Here is a 22,285-nt window from a genome sequence, read left to right on the forward strand (position 1 = left end):
ATAAGTCTCTCTCGGGTTTCTCAAGGCCCAGCTTAAAACTCAAAGCAGAGAACTAGCCTTTTAAGGGAGATTGTATCCTATCTTCCCCATCCTGGGGGAAAACACAGTGGTAAATACTACCCCCTCTACCAGAGGGTGGTATAAAAAGTTTGGACCTGCAGATTCACGGTTTTTATCTTGTCGCTTTCCTCATATATGTATTTATTTTTGTTTGTGGCTGTTGAGATGACACCCCTTATACTTAAAACTTCTTAATTTATCTCTCTTTTTCTTTTACTGCCTTATCTCTAGCTCATCTCTCAATTTCTATGTTTATAGCTCTCTGCTCAGTATTTATCCCTGGGAAGAACAGAGGCTTAATTTTATTTTCATGTTCTCTAGCAAAGAACATAAATCTCTAGTAAAAAATTAAAACTTGCTGGTTGAACTGACCCTGTTCTCAAAAAGTAAAAGATAAGTATCATTAAGAATAAGAAATTTTTTTTCCCGGGGTAGAATAATAAGTTATGTCATCTTTTAAAAAATAGTAGAAGAAAAAGGCAAAGATGATATGGAAACACAGAAAAGACATAACCACCAAAATAATGTACCATTAAACTTCACCTTTCTACTAGACGAATGGTGATGTTGTTGTTGGGTGCTGTGGAGTCAGCGCCCACGGAGAGCGCCTGTGCACCCCTGAATGACATGCGCTGGGTCTCGTGGGGGTGCTGGCAGAGGCGTCCAGTCAATTATGACTCATGGCGATCCCAGGTACAACAGAACAACGAACGGCTGGATCATGGACCGCCTTCACAAGTATTATTATGGTTTTGTCAATCCATTTCTTCAAAGGTCTTCCTTTTCATTGACCCCTTTCTACTTTACCAAACATGATGTCCTTTTCCAGGAATGACCTCTGCTGATAGCCTGTCCAAAGCATTTGAGATGAAGTCTTGCCCTCTTTGCTTCTATGACATATTCTGCATCTCTTCCAAATAGGTTTCTCTATTCTTTTGGCAATCCATGATACTTAAAATATTGTTTGCCGGCGCTGTGGTTTAAATGCATTGATTCTTCTTGGGTCTTCTTTATTCAATGTTCAACTTTCACATACATATCGAAAGATTGAAAATACCATGGCTTGTGTCCTGGGCACCTTAATCCTCAACGTGACAGGCTTGCTCTTCAACCCTTAAAAGAGATCTTGTGCCACAGATTTACTCAATGAAATGGGTCCTTTGATTTCTAACTGCTGCTATATCTTTTGATAGCTGGGTACCATCAGCTTTCTTCACCACACTTGCTTATGCACCCATTTGTCCTCAGCAATTGTATCGGGAAGGTGAGCACACAATGGTAAACAATTTTTAGTATGAGTGTAAGATAGTCAAGAGGCACCAGAAATTGAATCAGCCAAATTTTAGCAAACAGGCTTTTATTAGGGGGAAAAAAAACCCTGCCTGTGCAAAGTCCAGCAGTCCACAAGTTCTGGCCGAGGGAGTCACGCCAGGGTTACAGGAGTGACCTTTTTATTGCCGGGAGACAGGTGGCTGGGCTAGTCCTGGGCCCATATCTAGTAAGGTGGTCAGGGATTGGAAGGTACAGGCACATCTGGGTTTCTGACTAGGCAGAGGTGTCTGCCAGGGATTGGTGGAGCAGGCGCACCTGAGTCCCTGGCCAGACAAAGGTGCCCATCCAGGATTGGTGGGCGCAGGCACGTCCAAGCCCAAGCCAGGTAGGGGAGGCTGTTAATGATTGGTGGATGCAGGCGTGTCCACGTCCCTAGCCAGGTAAGGGTGGCTGTTGGTAAATGGTGGACGCAGGCATGTCCGCGCCCCTAGCCAGGTAAGGGAGCACTTCCTCGTTCCTGGTAGAGTGCACACATAGCTGAGTACAAAGTCTGGAGAGAATTGCATCAGCCAGCTCTGACCAGCTCCGTGTGGGGTGGGGGTTTGTTGATTTGGCCAGACAGTGAGGAGATCCCATAGAATATCAGGAGCATACTTATAATGAAAATGTTTTCACTGTTTGAAATTCAGATCTGAGTTTTACTGGAAATCTTATGGCAGATTTCTTTCTATGTTTTTCCACATATTTAGTTGCTCTCTGAAATGCCTAATGCACACTACTGAAAGTGGAGCTTCACTTTTGCTGTCTAGGTACCAAATTTGAATTAATAGCAATTTTTGAAGGGCTAATCACTAAATAAAGATTTGATGTTTGTTTAAATTACAAGTGTGGCTGAGTATAAATACACTAACGTAAGTTTTGACTTCATGTGTCACAGATATAAACTAAAAAGGAAGAGTAACATATAGTGAGGACTTACTGTATGCCATGTATTGACCTACTAGCCTCAGGTTGGAAGCGTGAATCCTCTTAGCATTGCCAGGGAAGAAAGGCCTAGAATTCTGCTCTTGTAAATATTACAATAAAGAAAACGCGATGGAGCAGTCCTGCTTTGGCACTGCATGACAACCAATTTGGAGTGCTGGTTTTATATTTCATAAATGGACCCCAAGGTGGTGCAGTTGCTGTGTTGAGCTGCTAAGCGAAAGGTTAGAGGTTTTAGTTCACCAACGGATACGTCCCAAGAAAGGCCTAGCACTCTACTCTGTAAACCCTTCTCCGCTGACACACAGGCGGGGATGAGTTGGACTAAACTTGATAGCAACTGTTTCATTGTTGTTGTCGATACATCAACTTTACATGAAGCCAACTAGAACACTGTCAATGGTTATTATCGTCACTGCATTGGTTAAAAGACTATGACTTGAAACATGTACATACTTCATATCACGAATGACAAGTGAATCAAGAATGATGATGATGCAGTGAGGATGATGCAGGTCTAGGCAGTATCTCTTTCTGTTGTACATAGAATCCATGGGTCAGAACCAACTAAACGGCATGTGGTAATAAGAAGCCCAGGGAAGCCGCAGCGGTGTTAGGCATTGGGCTGCCAGTTGCAAGGCTAGCAGTTTGAAACTCCTAGGTGCTCTGTGGCAGAAAGAGAAGACTTTCCTTTCCCATTAAGAGTTACAATTTCTGAAACCCCAGGGGATAGTTCTACCCTGTCCTGTAGGGACACTATGAGTCAGAATTGACTTTGAGGCAGTGAGTTTGGCAAGGAGCGTGGTGGTGTAGTGGATTACGTGTTGGGCTGCTAATCACCAGGTCTGCAGTTCAAAACTGCCATTCGCTCCCAAGGAGACGGACGTGGCACTCTTCCAGGAAGATGTACAGCCTGGAAACCCTCTGGGTTAGTTCTACCCTGTCCTGCAGAATCAGGATGGGTTGGCGTCTACTCAATGATGTTTTTGTCATGATTAAGCCAAATGAAACCAGTAGTTCATTCGTCATTGTTCAACCTCTACTGCCTGCCATTAACGAAATAAAGATACGTAGTACTCAAGTCTGCTATTAGGAAAAAATCATTGTGTGGCATAAGGAAATAAGCTTTTAAACAGCAAAGTAGTATGGACTTGTTTTGAGATAAAATACATTTCAAAGCCACTTCGGGGACACTGAACTAGTAAGATTAGTGGGAAAATTTGGACTTGGTGACAATGGAACGACATGACAAATATAACTAATATTATAGTTATTTTTACATGTAGAATTTTACATGTAAAGTATGTTGAGTCAACCATTATATGTTATTTTATGTGTCATAACAGCTGTGGTTGAGTTACTTCCATGCCTGATTCTCAATTAAGAAGAAAGTTCTACTACTTTACTATTGTAAATTTGAAGAGGGACTTGTTTTGAATCACAGGCAGTATTAACAACTAAAAGGAGATCCATTAATAACCATGTTAAAACACCTGTTTTAAAATTGAGAAACAACCTTTGCTAGACATTTTTCAAAAGATTACCATGTGTTGATGGTTTCAATGAATTTGGGCTCAAAATAGGCACTCATCCACTCATCTAGCAATACAACTCAATTCAGGATTCTGTAAAGTTTCCCTGACCTTGGCTCAAAAGCATGGAAAGAATTTTCTTCTTTCAATGGTGCCTGTTCAGGAACTTTGTAGTGTAAAAGGTCCTTGTAAAGAACTTCCATCCACCTGAGCAGACCCATATGACTGCTGCAGGCACCTCTTGATAGACTCACTCACTCACGTACTGAACATTGCCTTTTGTCGTTAAAAGTGAGGTGTTTAACTCACCTCTGGCGTCCCTGGGTGGTTCAAATCATTAATCACTTGATGACTAACTAAAAGGTTGATGACTCAAACCCACAAAGTGCACATCAGGGGGGAAAGGGTCTGGTGATCTGCTTCTTCAAGGTCCCCAAATCACGACTTTGAAGACTCAATGGAGCAGCTTTACTCTGCAGACATAGGGACACCTTGAGTCAGCGTCAACTTAAGCCCACGCTTCACGGCCTTAGTCTGAGTACACTCTGGGTTTCTATGCTACCAGAAACCTAACACCCGAGCTGAGAAAACATTGAAACTGGATCTGTAGACCTCGCAAGAGGACAACAGTGATCGCCTTAGAGAATATGGAACGAGGTTACATAATTGTCTATCGAGTGCTTGAAAATGCATTCAGCAAAATCCCTTTAAGGAAAGAAGGCTCAGACAGGAAACTGACAGAAAGCTTCAACATAGCTAAAGAAAGAGCATGCTCATGGAAAAGGAGATGAGTCAGCATCTTTGGGCTCTGACCAGCCAGCCATCCTCCAGGTAATGGGTAGTCTTTATTATAATTCAACAGATAAAAAGGTAAATGCCAGAATAATAAAAAAAAAAAAAACAGCATCATCACCATCATCTTCGTTATCGTGACCATCACTGACAATGATTGAGCACTAAATGGAAGTAGTGTGTGTGCAAGTTTACTTGCCTCACCAGCCTCTCCTGAAGTAGCTCTTATTGTTGGTCGTGCGATGCAGAAAAGGAATCTGGAGCACAGGGAAGTTAGTGATGTGCTCAGCATTTCACGGCTTGCCAAAGATGGAGCGCAGGTTCAAACCCAGGCAGAGAGGGTTCTAAAGTAGTGCCTTTTCTGCTTATCATCTATAGAGCTTCGAAGGAAAAGTTTGAGATGCAAAAATTTTGTATTCATAAATTCTACCAGCAGTATTTGCAAGAGTTCACAAATGTGTTTAACATCCGTGAATTCTAATCACTCAAAATTTTAATTCAAATAGCAGCGATATTAAATCCCAACCAAATCTGCAGCCATCAAGTTGATTCCAGCTCTTTATAGGTTTTCTGAAACTGTATATATTTACGGGAGCAAGACAGTCTCCTTTTTCTCCTGAGGAGCAGCTGGTGGGTTTGAACTACACCTTGTAGTTAGCAGCCCAACACCTATAGGGATATTAATCCAGAGGAATTAAAGGAAAGCAGGAAATTGTAGTATACACAGACTAGTGGTTGACACGAAGTCATCTAAACTCTTAGAACTGAGTGTTTACAAGCACAAGCCTCTAATGGGATAGGGTAGATGTTGAGCGTATAGATACCATATTTAACCTGGATCCAAAAATTCTAAGATCATAACTTTTTTTTTGTTTAGTATTTAATTTGTACCAAACTCTGACCTAGGAACATTGTGCTATCTATTTCTTTTCTTTTTAAATCAATTTATTGGGGCTCATACAATTCATCACAATACATAGATCAATTGTGTAAAGCACATCTATACATTTGTTGCCCTCATCAGTCCCAAAATTCGCTTTCCTCTTGGGTTCCCGGAATCAGCTCATTTTCCTTTTTTCCCCTCCCCCTCCCTTCCAGATCATAACTGTTTATCTTGACAAACTTTTAGAAAGAGCTCAGTCTTATCTATTTGAGATCACATGTTGACTATCATTTTCATGGATACCTTGGTTAGCTGATGAGTAGAACTGGGCTGTAGTTCCTAGAGGCTTCTCAACGTCATTACTTTTGTCTTTCAGCTGAAACTAAGATCTGCTTCAAATACTACCATGGAGTGAGTGGAGCCCTGAGAGCCACCACCGCCTGTGTCACAGTTAAAAATTCAGCAGCTCCCGTAAGTCTCATTTTCTCCTGTTTGACAGGCAGCTCTGGGGCTTCTTTATTTTCTCTTTTGTTCTTACGCTTCTGTGCATGTATATGCATGTGTACATGATATATGTAAATATATGCATGCATTTGCATGTACATATGCACATATGGATATACAGCCATAGATGATTAGTAGATGGACCACAAATATGAAGAGGAATGAAGTGTGAACACAGCCATATTCATGCAGACACTGGGTTTTCAAAAATGCTAAAGTTCAATATTTTCTATAGTGAGATGTTCTTAATAGGGACATACTTAAAGTCAATAAATAGCAAGTCTTTCTTTGGAACACAGTCTTAAGAATTGCTTGGTTCTAAATATTAATGTTTTCCTGTTTTAGTTTCTTTTTAAACTTATAAATAAATTTATGGAGTCTCACAGTATTCTAAAATTGTTCACCTAGAAAAGGGCTAGGATTTCTGGGATTTGTATATTTGTAAATGAGAAACTGGTGTGCAAAGAATTTCAATAACATATCATACCTAAGGCTACACAGTTAACTGAATGCAGATTCAGAATTTGCACTGGGCCTTTTGCTTCCTCCTGTAATGCTTTGTTCAGTTCTTGCTAATAGACACCACTCTTCCAAAATTACAGTCCAGCTTTTAGCTTTGCTGTGTTTTTAACCTTAGTTGCTAAGACTTCTGATTCGGTAAACCAAAATTTAATTAGAAACCGTTCCTTCGCACATGAAATTAAAAATAACCAGGTGGGGAGGCTGAAGGAAAACCATGGAGTATTTTTTTCATATAAAGCACTTCAAACCAAAGTAACAACTATCTCATTTCAACACTCTAGCAGTGGTTCTCAACCTTCTTAATGCCGCGACCCTTTAATACAGTTCCTCATGTGTGGTGACCCCCAAGCATAACATTGTTTTCATTGCTACTTCATCACTGTCATTTTGCTACTGTGATGGATCAGGAGACCCCTGTGAAAGGGTCGTTCGACCCCCAAAGGGGTCTTGACTTATAGGTTGAGAACCGCTGCTCTATAGTATTTCTGAGGCTGTGAATCCTCATGGGAACAGATATCGTCATCATCTTTCTGAGGAGTGGCTGGTGGGTTAGCTGTTGTGGGCAGCCCAACCCCAGGACTCTGTCATGCTAGTTTACGTTTAAAATTTTAAAAAGTATGTTCTTTATTTTTGGTAAGCAAAAGGAAAATATTTGAAATGCAATATGAATGATTCAGAAAGTTCTATGGGATCTAAAAAGAGACCATCCGGCTCTTTCGCAATACATTCATCAGTGTCCTAACGATTAGTTCCTTGCGTCCGTGAGATAAACTGCAAGATGAGCAGTTCGGGCCAGAAGCTTTCCTGTGTGTATCCTGAGACGTCCAGGAACACTGAGACCAGACCAGCGAAGACAGTTCTCAGCGACCCCGGCAGGAGAAACCGGGAAAGGAAAAGGAGAGGCCCTATGGGGAAAGACGTTTCCAGGTTTTCTACACCGAGCATCAAGTGCCTGAATAATGCAAATAGTTAACAAACTGGGCTATTAACCAAAAAATGGGAAGTATGAGTCCATCCAGGAGCATCTTCAAAGAAAGCCTAGTGATCAACTTCAACCAACCAACAAGCAAACAAACAAAAACAGCCTTTGAAATCCTTACGGACCACAGCTGTGCTCTGACACAATTGAGGTTGCCAGGACTGCAAGTTGATCTCATGGCAACTGGCTAACACACTGCCATCAGATCAGACCATGATGTCTTTCCCTTTACTGGATAGGACAGGGATTTAAGTGGAGGGAGTAGGACCAGGCCCCATCGTCCAGCCCCACCTGGATAGACAGTCGTCAAAAGCCAGTACTTAGACAAAGCCAAATAGATTCCAGTAGATCCTGGCCAGAGGTTACGGCTGAAGCATCAACTACTTCAAAGCATTGACTCTGGACTTAGGGCTGCAAGAACCCAGAGGCAGATGGACAAAGCAGGAAAGCAGAGGAAGGACGAGGCCTGGAAGTGGAATGGAGCGGAGTTAGGACAAGCTGAACAAAGGAAGGCGGTTGCTTCTCAGATTCCTGGATCCCTCAACAAGGCAGGGGTGGCGGGGGGCTTGTCCATGGATGATAAACTGGCCTTGGCTCAGATCTGGAGCTGGAGGGGAACGTTCTTTTGTACAATAATGGTATTGCAAGTGAGCATCAGCCAGATCTGGAATTCAGACAAATTCTCTTCAGGTGAACACTTTTCACTTAGAGAATTCCACAGAGCATTTGACGCCCCTGACCTCAGCACAGGTCCGTCTGCTTCTCACATCGATGTAATGCCACGTCTCCCATCAAAGTCATGTCACGTTGAAAGAGGAAAAGAAAGCGAGACACCAATGACCAGAAAACTGCCTGGAAGATATGCAAACAGACACTCCACTGTGGGGCCAATGATCAGCCCCGATGCTTCTTACAAACACTCCACTGTGGGGCCGATGATCAGCAAAGATGCTTCTTGGGGGCTGCCGCCACTGAAAACAAGGGCTTACATCTCAGAAGAGGCACTATGATGAGGTGCTTTCCTGTAATGTGGCATACAGGTTAAAGAGACAGCAGCATTGATTCCAACCTTGACTTTGACTTTTTTATCCCCTGTGTTCTCTGTTGCTCATACTTAAAATTCATGCATCTTGAAATATTTTGACATACAGCTATTGCTAGTTATTATCCCCATAATGATTTCCTTACATAAATCGTGAGATACTTGCACTGACGTTTTAATGTACATGCCACAGACAACTTTTGTTTCTCTTTTAATCACCACACATTCGACAGCATAATCAAATAGGCCTGTTTTGACAGGGACAGACGGAGAGTAATTCTCCCCTGCCACCTTATGAAGAGCTCTTGTGAGTCCCAGGGCAGAAGGGAGCACACATTTTCTCTTACGACAGTTTGATACCATTAACACAATTAGTGGCCCCCATTGCTCTGTAAAGGAGCCCTGGTGGTGTAGTTGACCATGAGCTGGGCTGCTGACTGCAAAGTCAGAAGTTCGAAACTACTACCTTTTCTCAGGAGAAAGTTGAGGCATTGTATTCCCGTAAAGAATTACAATCTTGGGAACCCACAAGGGCAGTTCTACTCTGTCCTACTGGGTCACTGGGAATCAGAATGGACTCCTTGGCAGTGAGTTTGATTCTTGGTCTATTGCTCCATAGATGGCAGGGGGGTTCCGTTGATGGCATTCTTGCCTTTCGAGTGCAATGATACCTGAGTTCAAATCCAAGCCAATGAACTTCATGTTTTGCCACTGTCAGTGTGTTCTGTGGGTTTTCGAACATCGGCCAGTGAAAACCCTAGAGATAGCCAGGGTATGTTTCCCAATGAATCAGAAGGATGGTGCAGGACCGGCAGCACTTTCTCCCACTCTACATGAAATGCTGTCATGATTCAGGGGCCAACATAGTGACAGATAATAGCATTGCTCTATCGCATGATTCCCTTTGTCGAGTTGTTTCCCTGGCATTAATAGAGCTGACTTACAGAGTCTATGTGTGGGACGAGCAGGACAGATGATGTTGGTTAAGTTGCCACCTGCTATATGATGATGGAGTTGTAACTAAACCCATGTCTTTCACCTTATAATTTTGTTACCCAGTTCTATGACACAGTTTGCCATCTGATCTGGGAAGTTGGAATCAAGTTACTAGCGGTGAGAGTGTGTGCTTCCAACAGGGATAGCTATCCAGTTTCTCAAAATAAATTTATCAGTAAGCTCTGGATATGTATTATCAATGGAGGATTATCTGTGCTGCACTCGTCTATTAAGAAAAAAGTGGCTGATCTCACGTGCTAAAGTCCCTACGAGTTAGTTTGTGAACAGTCACTAAAAATGTAATTCTTTTAGAAAAAAAGAAACAGATATAAAGTGAGCCTTTGATTTGACCCATAGTTTAGAGCGCTGAGCATTAAAAAGTCCAATAGACCCTAATTCTTTTTCTCATTCCTTCATGCACCCTTTCCCTTCTCTCTTTGTTCTCCTGACCATTCTTGACCCTGTTATGAAAAGGGGTTATCGCTTGTTCTTATCGGTCTATCACATTTTCTCTTTCCTACTCTTATTTGCGTATAAGAAACTATGGCTGGTATCTGTCCTTGGCCAAGAAGCTCCTGGTTGATAAAGTTGATGGGCTGTGAAAAAGAGGAAGCCCCTCCACAAGATGCATGTTTTGCCCAGTGGCTGCAATGATGGCCTTGACCGTAAGAGCCATGGTGAGGCCAGCGCAGGACCGCAGTGTTTCATTCTACTTCACATTATGAGCCGTGATGAGTCCAAGCTGACTGGACGGCCCCTGGGAACAACAACACAGGTTACAGAGACAAACAAAATACAAGTCCTTGTAGCTGAGAAGGCAGATAGCTGAACGGTAGATTCTAATGCTATCTAAGAGATCCTGCACTTGAGAATGAAGACAAAGTTTGCTCCCATGCAGAGAAAGGGGTGACTAGCTGGCTTAGTATAACAATGGTTTGAAGCACGACAGCTAGCTCACAGTCTAATGTTGTCGTTGTTGTTGTGGCTAATAGGTGCCAGTGGGTCAGTTCCAACTCATAGCAACCCTCTGTACAGCAGAACAAGACGCTGCCCGGTGCTGTGTTAGCCTCCCAATTGTTACGCTTCAGCTCCTGGCTGCAGCCACCGCGTCAGTCAAGTCTGGAGGGCCTTCTTCGATTTCACTTCCCACCTGTTTGCCAAGCATGCTGTCCTTCTCCAGGGACTGGTCTCTCCTGATAACACCGCCAAAGCATGTGAGAGGACGTCTCGCCATCCTGGCCTCTAAGGAGCGTTCCGTACGTCTAAGACGGATCTGTTGGTTCTTTGGCGGTCCATGGTACTTTCAGTCTTCTTTGCCAACACCATGGTTCACATGCATCCATTTTCCTTTGATCGCCTTTATTCAGTGCCCAACTTTCACTTGCACACGGCGATGGAACGTGCCCTGGCGTGGGTCAGGTGCGCCTGAGTCCTCAGAGTGGCCCTCTTGCTTTTCAACACTTTAAAGAAGTCTTGCACAGTGGATTGTCAGTAGATCATTCTAAACCTCTTTTCAAGGCTCATTTTCTTAGAAATCACATTGGAGAAACACAGACGCCCAGAGGGGACTGGGAGCTCTTTTCAGGTTTCTGTAAGCCTCGTTCTTAGATTTGGGTGAGGAATATCTACGGAATCCTAATGTTATATGGATATGTTTGGTCAGCTTCCTGGGAGAATACATCTAAACTGTTCAGTGGATTCTGGAAAGGAGTAACGATGACAGAAAGTTTATGGACCACTGTCATAGAAAACCCCATTGTCCCTCTTCCCTGATGGACATAGATTCCTAATTGAATAAGCTTTGGACACATGGAAGTCTTTTCTTGGGGAATATAAACTATATTTTTATCAGCACTATGTAATGCAAATAACTTTTTTAAAAGTCTCTGATGTTATTTGTTGTTGTTGTTGAGAAGATACACTTGTTGTTGTTGTTGTTGAGAAGATACATAGCAAAAATCGACACAATTCAAGTGTCTCCACATCCGTTTTAGTGGCGCCAATCACATTCTTCAAGCTGTGAGATCATTCTCCCCCTCCTTTCCTGCAGTGTCCCATTGCTCCTCCACCCTCAGCATGAACTCACTGGCCCCCAAAAGCATAATTCTCCAGTATTTACGAAAAAAAATTAAAAACAACAAAACTCATTTCCATTCAGTTGATTCTAATTCATGCCCACCCTATAGGATAGGGTAGCCCTTCCCCCACATCGTTTCCAACGCCATAAATCTTTATAAAACGAGAGGGTCACATCTTTCGCCTGTGGAACAGCTGATGGGTTGAAGTCTCCAGTCTTTTGGTTAGCAGCCCCGTGCCTTAACACTGCTTCAACCTTTGGTTTAAGGTAAGGAAGGTTGTAAATGAAAGGGACGGGCAGTAAATCCTGAGGTGAAAGACGCAGAACTAGCAGAGGGAGGGATTTGGGCGTGAATCCATCCAATGTGCCACGTGTCAGGAGGCATGAAGCTTGGGTGGAAACCCGGATTATAGTCACTCTTTAGGCCTCAATACTGTGAGAGGCAAACGCTGACCTCTCAGGGTGTAAAAGCAATGAACTGGGCACAGAGCAGCATTGGAAAAAACAAAGAAAGCAAAGAAAAACTTGACACCCTTAAGACAACTCGCAAAGCCTCCTAAAGGATGGACTCATCGACAGCCCAGTGCTGTTTACACTTCCCAGACCAACAAGGAAAAAGCTTCCACAGTACTTTTCTCAGCCATCATAACACTGAAATCAGAACTATCAGAGGTCACCATGAAAGACAGAAATAGAGGATGGCCTTATTTATGAATATGAATATAAAACCCTTAAGCTGAATATATGCAAAGAGATTTCAAAAGTACATGAAGATAACATTAATGCATACGGTTTATACGGAGATTATAAAACTGGGTAAACTATATTTTAGAAAGACTACTTACTTTTCCCCATAAACCCACAAAAGAAGATATATGGGAAACTAAATATTTATTCCTTAGCCTGAATTACTTTCTTAACCTAAAACCATCCGTGTATGAGTATTTATATCTCAAATCAAGTGCCAGCATCATGCTGTCTGGTAAAGTAGAAATTATTTCATTGACTCTGAAACCAAGGTGGGAAGTCTACTGTACCATTGTCATTTAAACTTGTTCTGGAAGTACAAGCGCTGGCATTAGGTAAACGAAAGAAAGGAAGATTCAAATTGAAACCGAGAAGATGAAAACACCGTCCCTTATAGAGAACCTATGTTTCGACACAACCTAAACAAATCGAATGATTTGAAGTAATACATTAACTCAAAAAAGCAGGTATGATTACTAAAGTCAAGGAAAATATGATAGAAAAAACACTTAATGTAAAACACCAGTATAAAAAAACCTTGAAAACTCTATTGAAAGTTGTAGAGTACTTCAGTATATGCAGAGACAAACTGTTTCAGAAGCTTTGAATTTAAACTACATAATCTCTCCCTAAATCAATTTATAAATTCACTACAATTGCAATATAAATAAGATGCCTTTGAAAGGGAGAGTAACTAGGTTCATCAGAATAAATGAGAAAAAAATTAAGGATATTTGTGGTTCCTGAAAACAATGAAGAAAGACTAAGTTCACAGTAATTAAAACAGATTATCAAGTTATACTAATTAAAATAATTAGACAAGAAATTTAAAGTACAGCAGAAAATCAGAGTCTAAAAATAAGCCCAAATACATCAGAACTTGAAAAGGAGTGCACTGCAGAGGGGGTTAGAAGGCATTCCACGGTATGCTTCAATCTGTGGGTGTGAGGAGTTTACAACAAACAGATGAATGCACACAGTTATGCGGCTGGTTTTAAAAGTTCCTTGAGTTTCGTTGGAACCTGTTTACGTATATCACTCAAGTATACAATATATGTGTAAGTTCACTGTATTTTCAGATTAAAAGAAATTGCTAACAATAGCCAAAATTAAGACTTGTTTCTCTATTTGAAATCATCATATTTTTCTTTCTAGAAACTTCATTCCTAGCCATTTCTAAATTTTTTTCTCTCTCTTTTTAAGAAGATTTATTTGTTCATTTGCTTACTTATTGTAAATTAGGTGGAGGTTTACATTTTAGATCATCAACTTGTTTTAAACACCAGTCAATCCCCCCAATAGATCACCACTCCCCCAATACTCAATTTCTCTTTTACATCTTGTGGACCACCATCCTCCACTTCATCCAAGTTAACACCCATCTACTCTCTAGTAATTGCTTTATTTTCCTCCCTGACCCACAAGCAAACCTCAAAGTCTGATCCCTTTGGTATGAAAGTTCTTCTTTTAGTTATTTTGTTGTTGTTTATTCATTTTTGTTCATATTTTCCCTTATAACAGTGGTCTCATACAGTATTTTTCCTTTAGTTATAGGTTAACTTCACTAAGCATAATGTTCTCCAATCCATCTAAGCCATAAGGCGCCTCATGATTTCATCGTTGTTTTTAGTGTTACTAAAATATTCATTCCATTGCGTGCTTGTGCCAAAGTTAGTTTATGCATCCTATCCTGATGGCATTTAGGCTGCTTCCGTCTTAGAGTTATTGTGAACAGTGCTGCAGTGAACATGGCTTCCCGTATGTCTGTTGGTGCTGTGTCTCTTACTTCTCTGAGGTACATACCCAGCAGAGAGTTAGCTGGGTCATATGGAATTTCTGTTCCCAGTTCTTGAGGTAGCGCCAGATCGCTTTCCAGTGTGACTGTACATATTTACGGTCCCACCACCAATGTATGAGGATGCCAATCTTCCCACAGCCTTATTTGTTCTTTTCTGTTTGGTTGGTTATTTTAAGTTAGCTGCTGGTGGTGGTGTATGGCGGTATCTCATTGTGAGTTTGTCTTTTACTTTGGACTTTCAGGGACAGCGGGGGCTAACTTGGCTTTCTTGTGAGCACAGTGACGTGTAGATGACAAGGGAGGAAAGACTTGTCAGAGTAGCTTTATTTAAAAACAAGAACAGAGAACTTGAGTTTTCGGTGCTCTGAAACAATCCTGTGCTGTAGTGGAGTTCTTGAGCAGCATGCTGTCTTTTTCTCCCAGCGATTCATAATTGAATGTCTTTGCACTTTGAACAGAAAAAAAAAACATGGACAGCTTACATTCTAGTTGTAGAATGTGGAGAATTTGTGTCTGTGTTTATACAGTCACTTTGTTGAACTCTTAGGGACAGGAAGTTAAGAGAACACTGATGTCAAACAGATGGATTCAAATCCCTTCTCTCATACCTGCGAGCCTTATGCCTTTGCATGAAGTAAAGGCACCTCTTCAGGACAATAGGACACCCCATCTCAGCAGTTAGCTGGTTGGTTTTTGCCTTATTGCTATGTAACAGTCTTTCACAAAGTGGGTGATGGCACCTTTGGGGAGCACTGGAACTATCCTGGGGGCTGCAAACGCAGATACCCACACCTTATCTTGGGTTGCGGGCTATAGGATGAAGACTTTTAGTTGCCAGGGGTGCACTGAACAACTTTTGATTTCCACTGAGAAACAGGGGTTATGTTTGGGAACCTATGCTGTATGCACTTGTAAGCTTCCCTAAAGATTGTAGCCAAGAAGACCCATGCGGAAGTTCCACTCTATCACATGGGGTCATCACTATGACTGATCTGATTTGATGCCAGTGGTTTCGGTGTGATGTTTGGTTCTGTACGCTTAGCTTGCTGAGCTTCCATTTGTCTGAATTTCCTGGTGCTACCCTAACGGTAAACCACAAAAGAGTTATGACAAAAATGAAAGTTTGTTTTCTCATAATTCATAACATAATTGTGGCCCTATAGGAATGTTCCTCATTGTCTTTTTTTAGCTTCTAGAAGCTGGCAATCCTCAGAGGTCTGAGGTTGTACATGCATCATCTTTGTGTGTTTGCAAGTATATCCTGTAGTTTTATTACTCAGGGAGTGATTCGCTTTAGGATTCATCCTACTCTGTTATGACATCATTAGCCTAGCAAAAGAAAGCCTTTGTTTTCGACGAAGATTGTATTTTCTGGCACAGGGTTTAGGAGATCAATATTTCTTCTGGGAGGGGGTGGACATGAGTACCATACCACCACTCTGAAAAGCTTTTTGGAGTAGTGCATTGGAAGAATGGAATAAAGAAATGAATACAATTGTGTCATAATTTTATGTAAACTAAAGTTGAACTGATGACTTTTCTCTTTTATTTAGTATATATTTGTTTCCACATATTAAAGAAAATACCCTATTAATCATGGTTCCCCAACAGTAGTCAGGGAATTACAAATAGGGAGATGATGAGTTCAACTGAGCATGTGGATTTCCAGGGCTGTCAATCTTAATGGAAGTACAAAAGCCTCCTCTTTCTCCCTCAGAGAAACTGCTGGATTTGAACTGATCTTGTGGTTAGCAGCCCAATGTGTAACCCACGAGGGCACCAGGAACCTCTGGGATATTTATGAGACCCTATAGAAATATTTGGACAATATACTGAAAGTTTGGAGTGTAGAAATAGTCAATGACAGCCTAATTAAAAAACAACAACAACGCCTCACTGCCATTGAGTCAATACTGACTCATAGCAACCCCATAAGAGAGAGTAGAACTGCCTCTGTGAGTTCCCAAGACTGTGTGTCTTTATGGAAGAAGACATCTCATCTTTCTAATCAAGGGCTTAGTTCTCACATTCAAAATACTTTCTCTAAAGGAATTCATTACTACTTCAAAGGCCCATAGAATGATACCTGGAGAATGAATGGATGGATAGATGGATAGCTAAGTAGTTGTTCAAAATTATGACTGAGTTGTATATTTTATTTTAACAGGTATTTATAAGGTAAGACTCCACCCAGACAATCAATTGTTTTTAAAGCACAGTTAGGCTTTTACTTAGAGATCTTCTTGTTGAAGATTACAACATAGGCACCCAGCAAGGAGGATATTGTTCCCCATAAATTGTTGTTCGTTGCCGTTGAGTTGGCACCAACTCATAAATGTTTAATTTATCTTAAACATAATCGAAAGGCGTCCAATGATCCATCGGTCTGCTAACTACAAGGCTGGTGGTTCAAATCTACCAGCTACTCTGAGGAAAAGATGAGGCTGATTTCATAAGTATTTCTAGTCTCAAAATCCTCAAGGATCAGTTTTATTCTGACCTCTAAGGTCATGGTGACTATGAGGTAGAATCCACTGGATGGCAATCGACTTGGTTTGGGTTGGGTTTGGTAAGTATGGCAGAACAGACTGTTGCCTGGTTCTGTAGCATCCTCATTATCTTTGGTTTATTTGAACACATTGGTGAGTTTATTGCATCACTCTGTAATCATTGAAGGTTTCCCTCACTTTTCCTGGCCCTCTACTTCACCAAACATGATGACCTTCTTGAACAATACCACCTCTCAGGACCAAAATAAGTGAGCCAATGTCTCACTAGACTCACTTCTATGGTTGTACTTCCTCCAAGAATGGCAATGTGCGGTATGTTCGGTAACCATTTGGTAGCATCACATGTTTAATGTGTCATTTCTTCAGTCTACCTATTTCACTGTACAGCCTTTGTATACATATGAGGGGATTGAAAATATCATGGCTTGGTTCAGGCACATCGAATCATCAACATAACATCTGTGCTGTTTAAGAATTTAAAGAGTTCTTTTGCAGTAGACTGGCTCAATGCATTATGCACTTTGATTCCTTACTATTGCTTCTATGGGCACTGGTTGTTGGTCTAAGTCAAATGAAATCTTTAACAACTAACATTTTTTCACTGCTTATCATGATGTTGTTCATTGGTCCACAGAGCTCCTGGAAATATGGAAAGTGGCAAATGTCAGGTTCTTGGGTGCTAAGCAGTGGTTAATGAAAGATCAAAAATTGCCCTGGCTTGTGTGGAAGAAAAGAATCTATCACATTGTAAAAAGCAGGGTGCTAACCACCTCATGCATGGAGAGAATGTTGCTGAAGGGAGCACCTGAAGTGGTAGTTAACATGGGCTTTACAGCAAGCCCTGCCCTTAAACCTTAATAGGCTGTTCCTAGACTTTTTCCAGGAGTTCCGTATCCTTGAATTATGTCACAGGACAAAAGACACTGTACAGGTGAGAGAGACACTTTTTTGATCTAGATCTTAAATGCAGTTCTCCAGGAAAATGCATCTTAGCAATTTTAAAGCAAGTCAGTGAGGGGCAAAATGGTTTGTGTAAAAACAAATATATATGTAGGCTTCTTTCCAAAACCAACTTTTTCATTTAATGAGGAGATATTGATTATATTTTTACCGTTATATTCAAATGAATGTACCATTTACACCCTTTAGGTTTTTCCTCAATATTGCAAGTGGATGACTGGACAGAAGTCTATAAAAATGCCATGCCTATTATTTCACTTGGATCAATATTAGTAGAATAACAATTGGCATCCTTTCTGTGATTTAATGCACCTAAAGGTTTTGTAGCAAATTAGTATAACAGCTGTTTTTAACAGTAAAATTAAAGCAGGTTTTCTTTCTCCCATTTCATATTCTTAGATGCAAAGAGATAACTCTGTCACTCCTTAAGCCTTAGCTGGACTTAACAAGCAATAAAATACAAAGCCCTCATCTAAAACAACAATGATTTTCATCATCTGTCCAAAAAAAAAGATTTTTAATTTCAAGGAGAACGAAAAGAAAGAAATTCAACATAAGTCTAGACCACTCTCTTTTCCCTACAATCACCTAGTTTGATTAGTCTACTCAATACAAATTAATTAGTTTATTAATTTTAAATTCCCAACAAAGGTAGAAAGGTGCCCTAGTGGCACTCTCAGGTAAGTGTTGGACTACTAATCACAAGGTTGGCATTTCAAACTCACCAGATTCTCCTTGGGAGAAAGATGAGGTGACTGTTCCCACAAAAATTTACAGCTTTAGGGGCAGGGCGGGATGGGGATGGAGAGGAAATAAAGGTGCTGATACCAAGAGCCCAAATAGAAAGTAAATGTTTAGAAAATGATGATGGCAACATATGCTTGATACAACGGATGTATGTAATGTTATAAGAGCTGTAAGATCCCCCAATAAAATGATTTTTTAAAAATAATTTACAGCCTCAAAAACCATATATAGGTTACAGTATTGTGAATCAGAATCAACTCAATGACAGTGTATTTTTGTGTCTGTATTTTTAATAATGGCAGGAAAAGCCTCCCTTTCATATCCTGTATCTGCATATAAACCTGCATGTCGATACACATGAGGTATTCAGCAATTGAATAACTGTATTCAAAATAGCAGATTTGACTAATTTTAAAATAAGAGGAATCTATTTTTCACAAACCTCTAAACCCCTTTCCAAGTGTTTTCAATTTAAAGCAAGGGGTTCAGTGGTTAATTATGAGCTATCAAGACATTGACCCTTGAGTATCCCCAAAATCTGAAAGCACAATTATGTAGGTGTCCTGCTTTAATCCAAAAGGAGTGTTGGGCCATTTATGGGCATGAGCATGTGTTGCTAACCAGTGACGAGACCAGTCCATGAGTCTGTGTGAACCGGCCAAGCATGCGGGCAGGCACTCACATTATGGAGCGCTGAGATCTATGACCAACTTACCTCCAGGCAACCCTGGCTGAATGAGTACCAATACCAGTTAGCCACTTCATGGTTTTCAGGGCGATGAAACTGGCCACGTTTGCTCAGGAGAGATGCCATTCTTGTCGGTTCTACCATCAGGGAGATAATGCTTTCAAGAAAAAGAATGACACCCTGTAAATGAGCCCTGACTCCTATAGGAAATCAATGGAAGAAGGCTATATTCATTTTCTATCATGGAATAACAAGTCACTTCCCAATTTTGCTTAAAGCAGCATCTTTGAGCTGAAAGTCTATGGGTCAGAAGTCTGGCACAGCCTGGCTGTGTCATTAAATAAGCCCCACCTGAGCCTAGGGCCGTAGCGTTGATACCAACTCATAGTGACCCTAAACCAGGCTTCCAAGGGTATAAATCTGTGTAAGACCAGCTAGCCTCAACTTGCTTCTATTTACAGTGAGGGAGGGGCAGGGCGGGGTACGGTGGAGATGGAGTGGGTGAGGTGGGGGTGGGTCTTGATCTCCCAGCCTTAAGTTAGGAGCCTAACACTTGGCACCAGCAGTACTCTTGGTTAGCTTAGCCACACTCATGTGCTCTCCTTTGCTTAAAGTCAACTTGGATTGTGCAGGATGCTCCCATCAGGGGAATGTCGAGAACCATCGTAGAATACTGTCTGCCACGAAGTATACACGAGGCTTCTTGGCCCTCCCGTGTTTGGAGGTGGTCAGATGGAGAAAGAACGAGAAAAGCTGAGCCTTCCCTATTCAGCTCTTTTTCTAACAGCCTTCCTGGTCAGAAACCCATGGCTAAAGATGTGCACCCCCTCAAAAAGTAGCACCACCCAGGTTTGCCAAATGAATACCCCATGAGCTGCCACCTTCTTGCCCCTAAGCTAGCCCGATCCCAAATTAATCAGGCAGGTGTTCCTAACATCCTGAATATTTTCATTACTTTCTAGTAAAACCCTTCCAGAAATTCTGCCTCCTACAAATAACTCCGTCTGCTGTAGCGAGGCCTCTTTATCCACTAGATCAGGCTGTCGTGAGCTGTGATTCCGCTCTTAATGTTCCCTGGCTCTAAGATAAGGGAAGCGCGTTCATCTTCTCTGCCATCCAGGTCTACTGACTGGTATAGAAACGATGCAAGCCTGCTGTGCTGTGCCTTTAATTTTATCTTTAGTTCATTATGGCTGGGCTTTGTTTTCAAAATGATTTAAATAACAGCTTGATGTCAATGTGCTGGAAAGAGGGTAGAAAGATTTGGACAAGATTAGAAGCATATTAAAATAAACCAGATGAGTTTGGCAAACTAGATTCTGCATTTGTTTCCCTGAGATGTGTGCTTCTAATAAAGCAGGGCTATAAGGAGCTCTGGTGGCGTAGTGGTTAAGCATTGGGCTGCTAACCACAAGGTTTGCTGTTCAAACCCCCCAGCTACTCCTTGGGAGATAGGCCTTTCTACTCCCATAAAGAGTTACAGTCTCAGTTGCACCTTGTCCTACACGGCTGCTGTGTGTCCTCGTTGACTGGGTGGCAGTGAGTTATAGAGCACTGATCTAGCCACGCAGAACCCTGAGGTAGCTTCCAGAATAGCTTTCAGTCATTCACTGCCCTTTTTTCTTATACAAGGCATGATCGCTCAGATGTTTAATGACTCTCAATATTGCGCCCTCACCTCCATTACTGACTTGCCCACTCCTCACCCCCTCCAAGGATCTCTGCATCTGGCATTGAATGGGACCAGCTTGTAAATGTTGACTCACCCCGCTGTCCCTCCCACCTTGTTCTGAGTCTGGGAGGATTGAGGTCATTCTCCAGGGCACCTGTGTGGAGATGTCCTCCTCAAAACCAATACAGGGCGGTTGGAGGACTCTGAGTTCCTTCAACCTTGAAGGAAAAAAGGAAATTTCCCCTGGCTTCTGCTCCCTAGCTCCCTAGCTCGAGTCTCCCTAGCTTCTGCTTATATAGTTTCCACCTGTCACAACCAGTCTGAGGCACAGGGTCCTCATGTGATTGGCGTGAAAGTTTAGTTTTCCATGCAATAATTCACACACATGTTGATGTGTGATCTTGGTTGCAATCCCCACAAGGTTATGTCTTTCCGCTTTCTCTGTGTACTTATCATTTCCATTGGTCCTTCTTTCTTATCCCTTCCTATCTCCTGAGCTTTCTCCCAGGACAAATTCTGCTCGTTTTATCTGTATGGTTGATGGTTCTAAGGATGCATGATTGCTCTTTATGGGTGTTGCACATTATAGGTTTATCCTTTGGTTGAAAATTGAGCCCTGGGGTCACTTGGTTCCACCTGTCTCTATAGACCCATAAGCCTTTTCTCTCTTTCTTTCTCTCTTCTTTCTTTCTTTTATAAATTGACTTTGATTTTCATTCCCCCCCTCCAGAATCTACTATCATCATCCCTTTCAGAAAGGTCAGACACCATCTAGTTCTGTTTTCAGGGTCATGGATGCTGTGGTTTATATGATCCATTAGTCATTTATACTAATTGTTCCTGTGTGCCTTTGAATTTCTTCATCCTTCTGTGCTCCAGACAGGAGGGCCAATAGTTGCACCTTAGACAGATATTCTCCAGCTTTTGAGAGCTCATTCTTACTCATCAAAAGAGGATGCAATATGTTGTCAGCGTGGACTATGTTATGCCAATTGACTTTGGTGTTTCCCAAGACCATATGATCTTACAACCCCAGGCCCAGACTCTCACTCTTTCTAGTTATTTGGTTATGGCTACGAATGTTTTCTGCCTTATATTCGATCCACTATTTTCATGTATCTATTTATAGCTCATAAATATATATGTATAAATATCCACAGTCTAACCTACATATATCCATGGTGTAGTTCCAGTCATCTTCCCACCCTTTTGAATTTGAGGACCCACCTGTGTGTCCACTCATAGATTATTGTGATGATTGTTAGGGCAGGATTGGGTGGGTAACAGTATTTAACTCTGTTGCCTTTACGTAAAGCTTATACTTCCTCCAGTGTCTTCATTTGCCTCACATAAGGGCTCGATAAATTATTGGAATTTGTTAAAGTTTGTTATGTTCCCACTTGTGGAACTGTCTGGACTATACAAGAAACCATGCTAAAAAGAAACGTTAGAAAGTTGGAAAATCATCTAGGAAAACCTGGGAAGTATTTGGTTACTTCTAGCTAGCACTCTCATTAGCA

At 41.5% G+C, this 22,285-nt stretch overlaps 1 protein-coding gene across 1 annotated transcript in view; it reads left to right on the forward strand.

The window, feature by feature from the left end:
• HECW1 (HECT, C2 and WW domain containing E3 ubiquitin protein ligase 1) overlaps positions 1-22,285 on the forward strand; it is a 436,908-nt gene that overhangs the window by 230,111 nt on the left and 184,512 nt on the right. Inside the window, exon 5 of the mRNA XM_004708163.4 lies at positions 5,900-5,994. Within this exon, the coding sequence (XP_004708220.2) occupies positions 5,900-5,994 (95 nt within the window). The remainder of the gene's footprint in view (positions 1-5,899; positions 5,995-22,285) is intronic.

The sequence above is a fragment of the Echinops telfairi genome, unplaced genomic scaffold (assembly GCF_000313985.2).
Source record: "Echinops telfairi isolate 266 unplaced genomic scaffold, ASM31398v2 ScPeMD7_7;HRSCAF=31, whole genome shotgun sequence".
Lineage (NCBI taxonomy): Eukaryota > Metazoa > Chordata > Mammalia > Afrosoricida > Tenrecidae > Echinops > Echinops telfairi.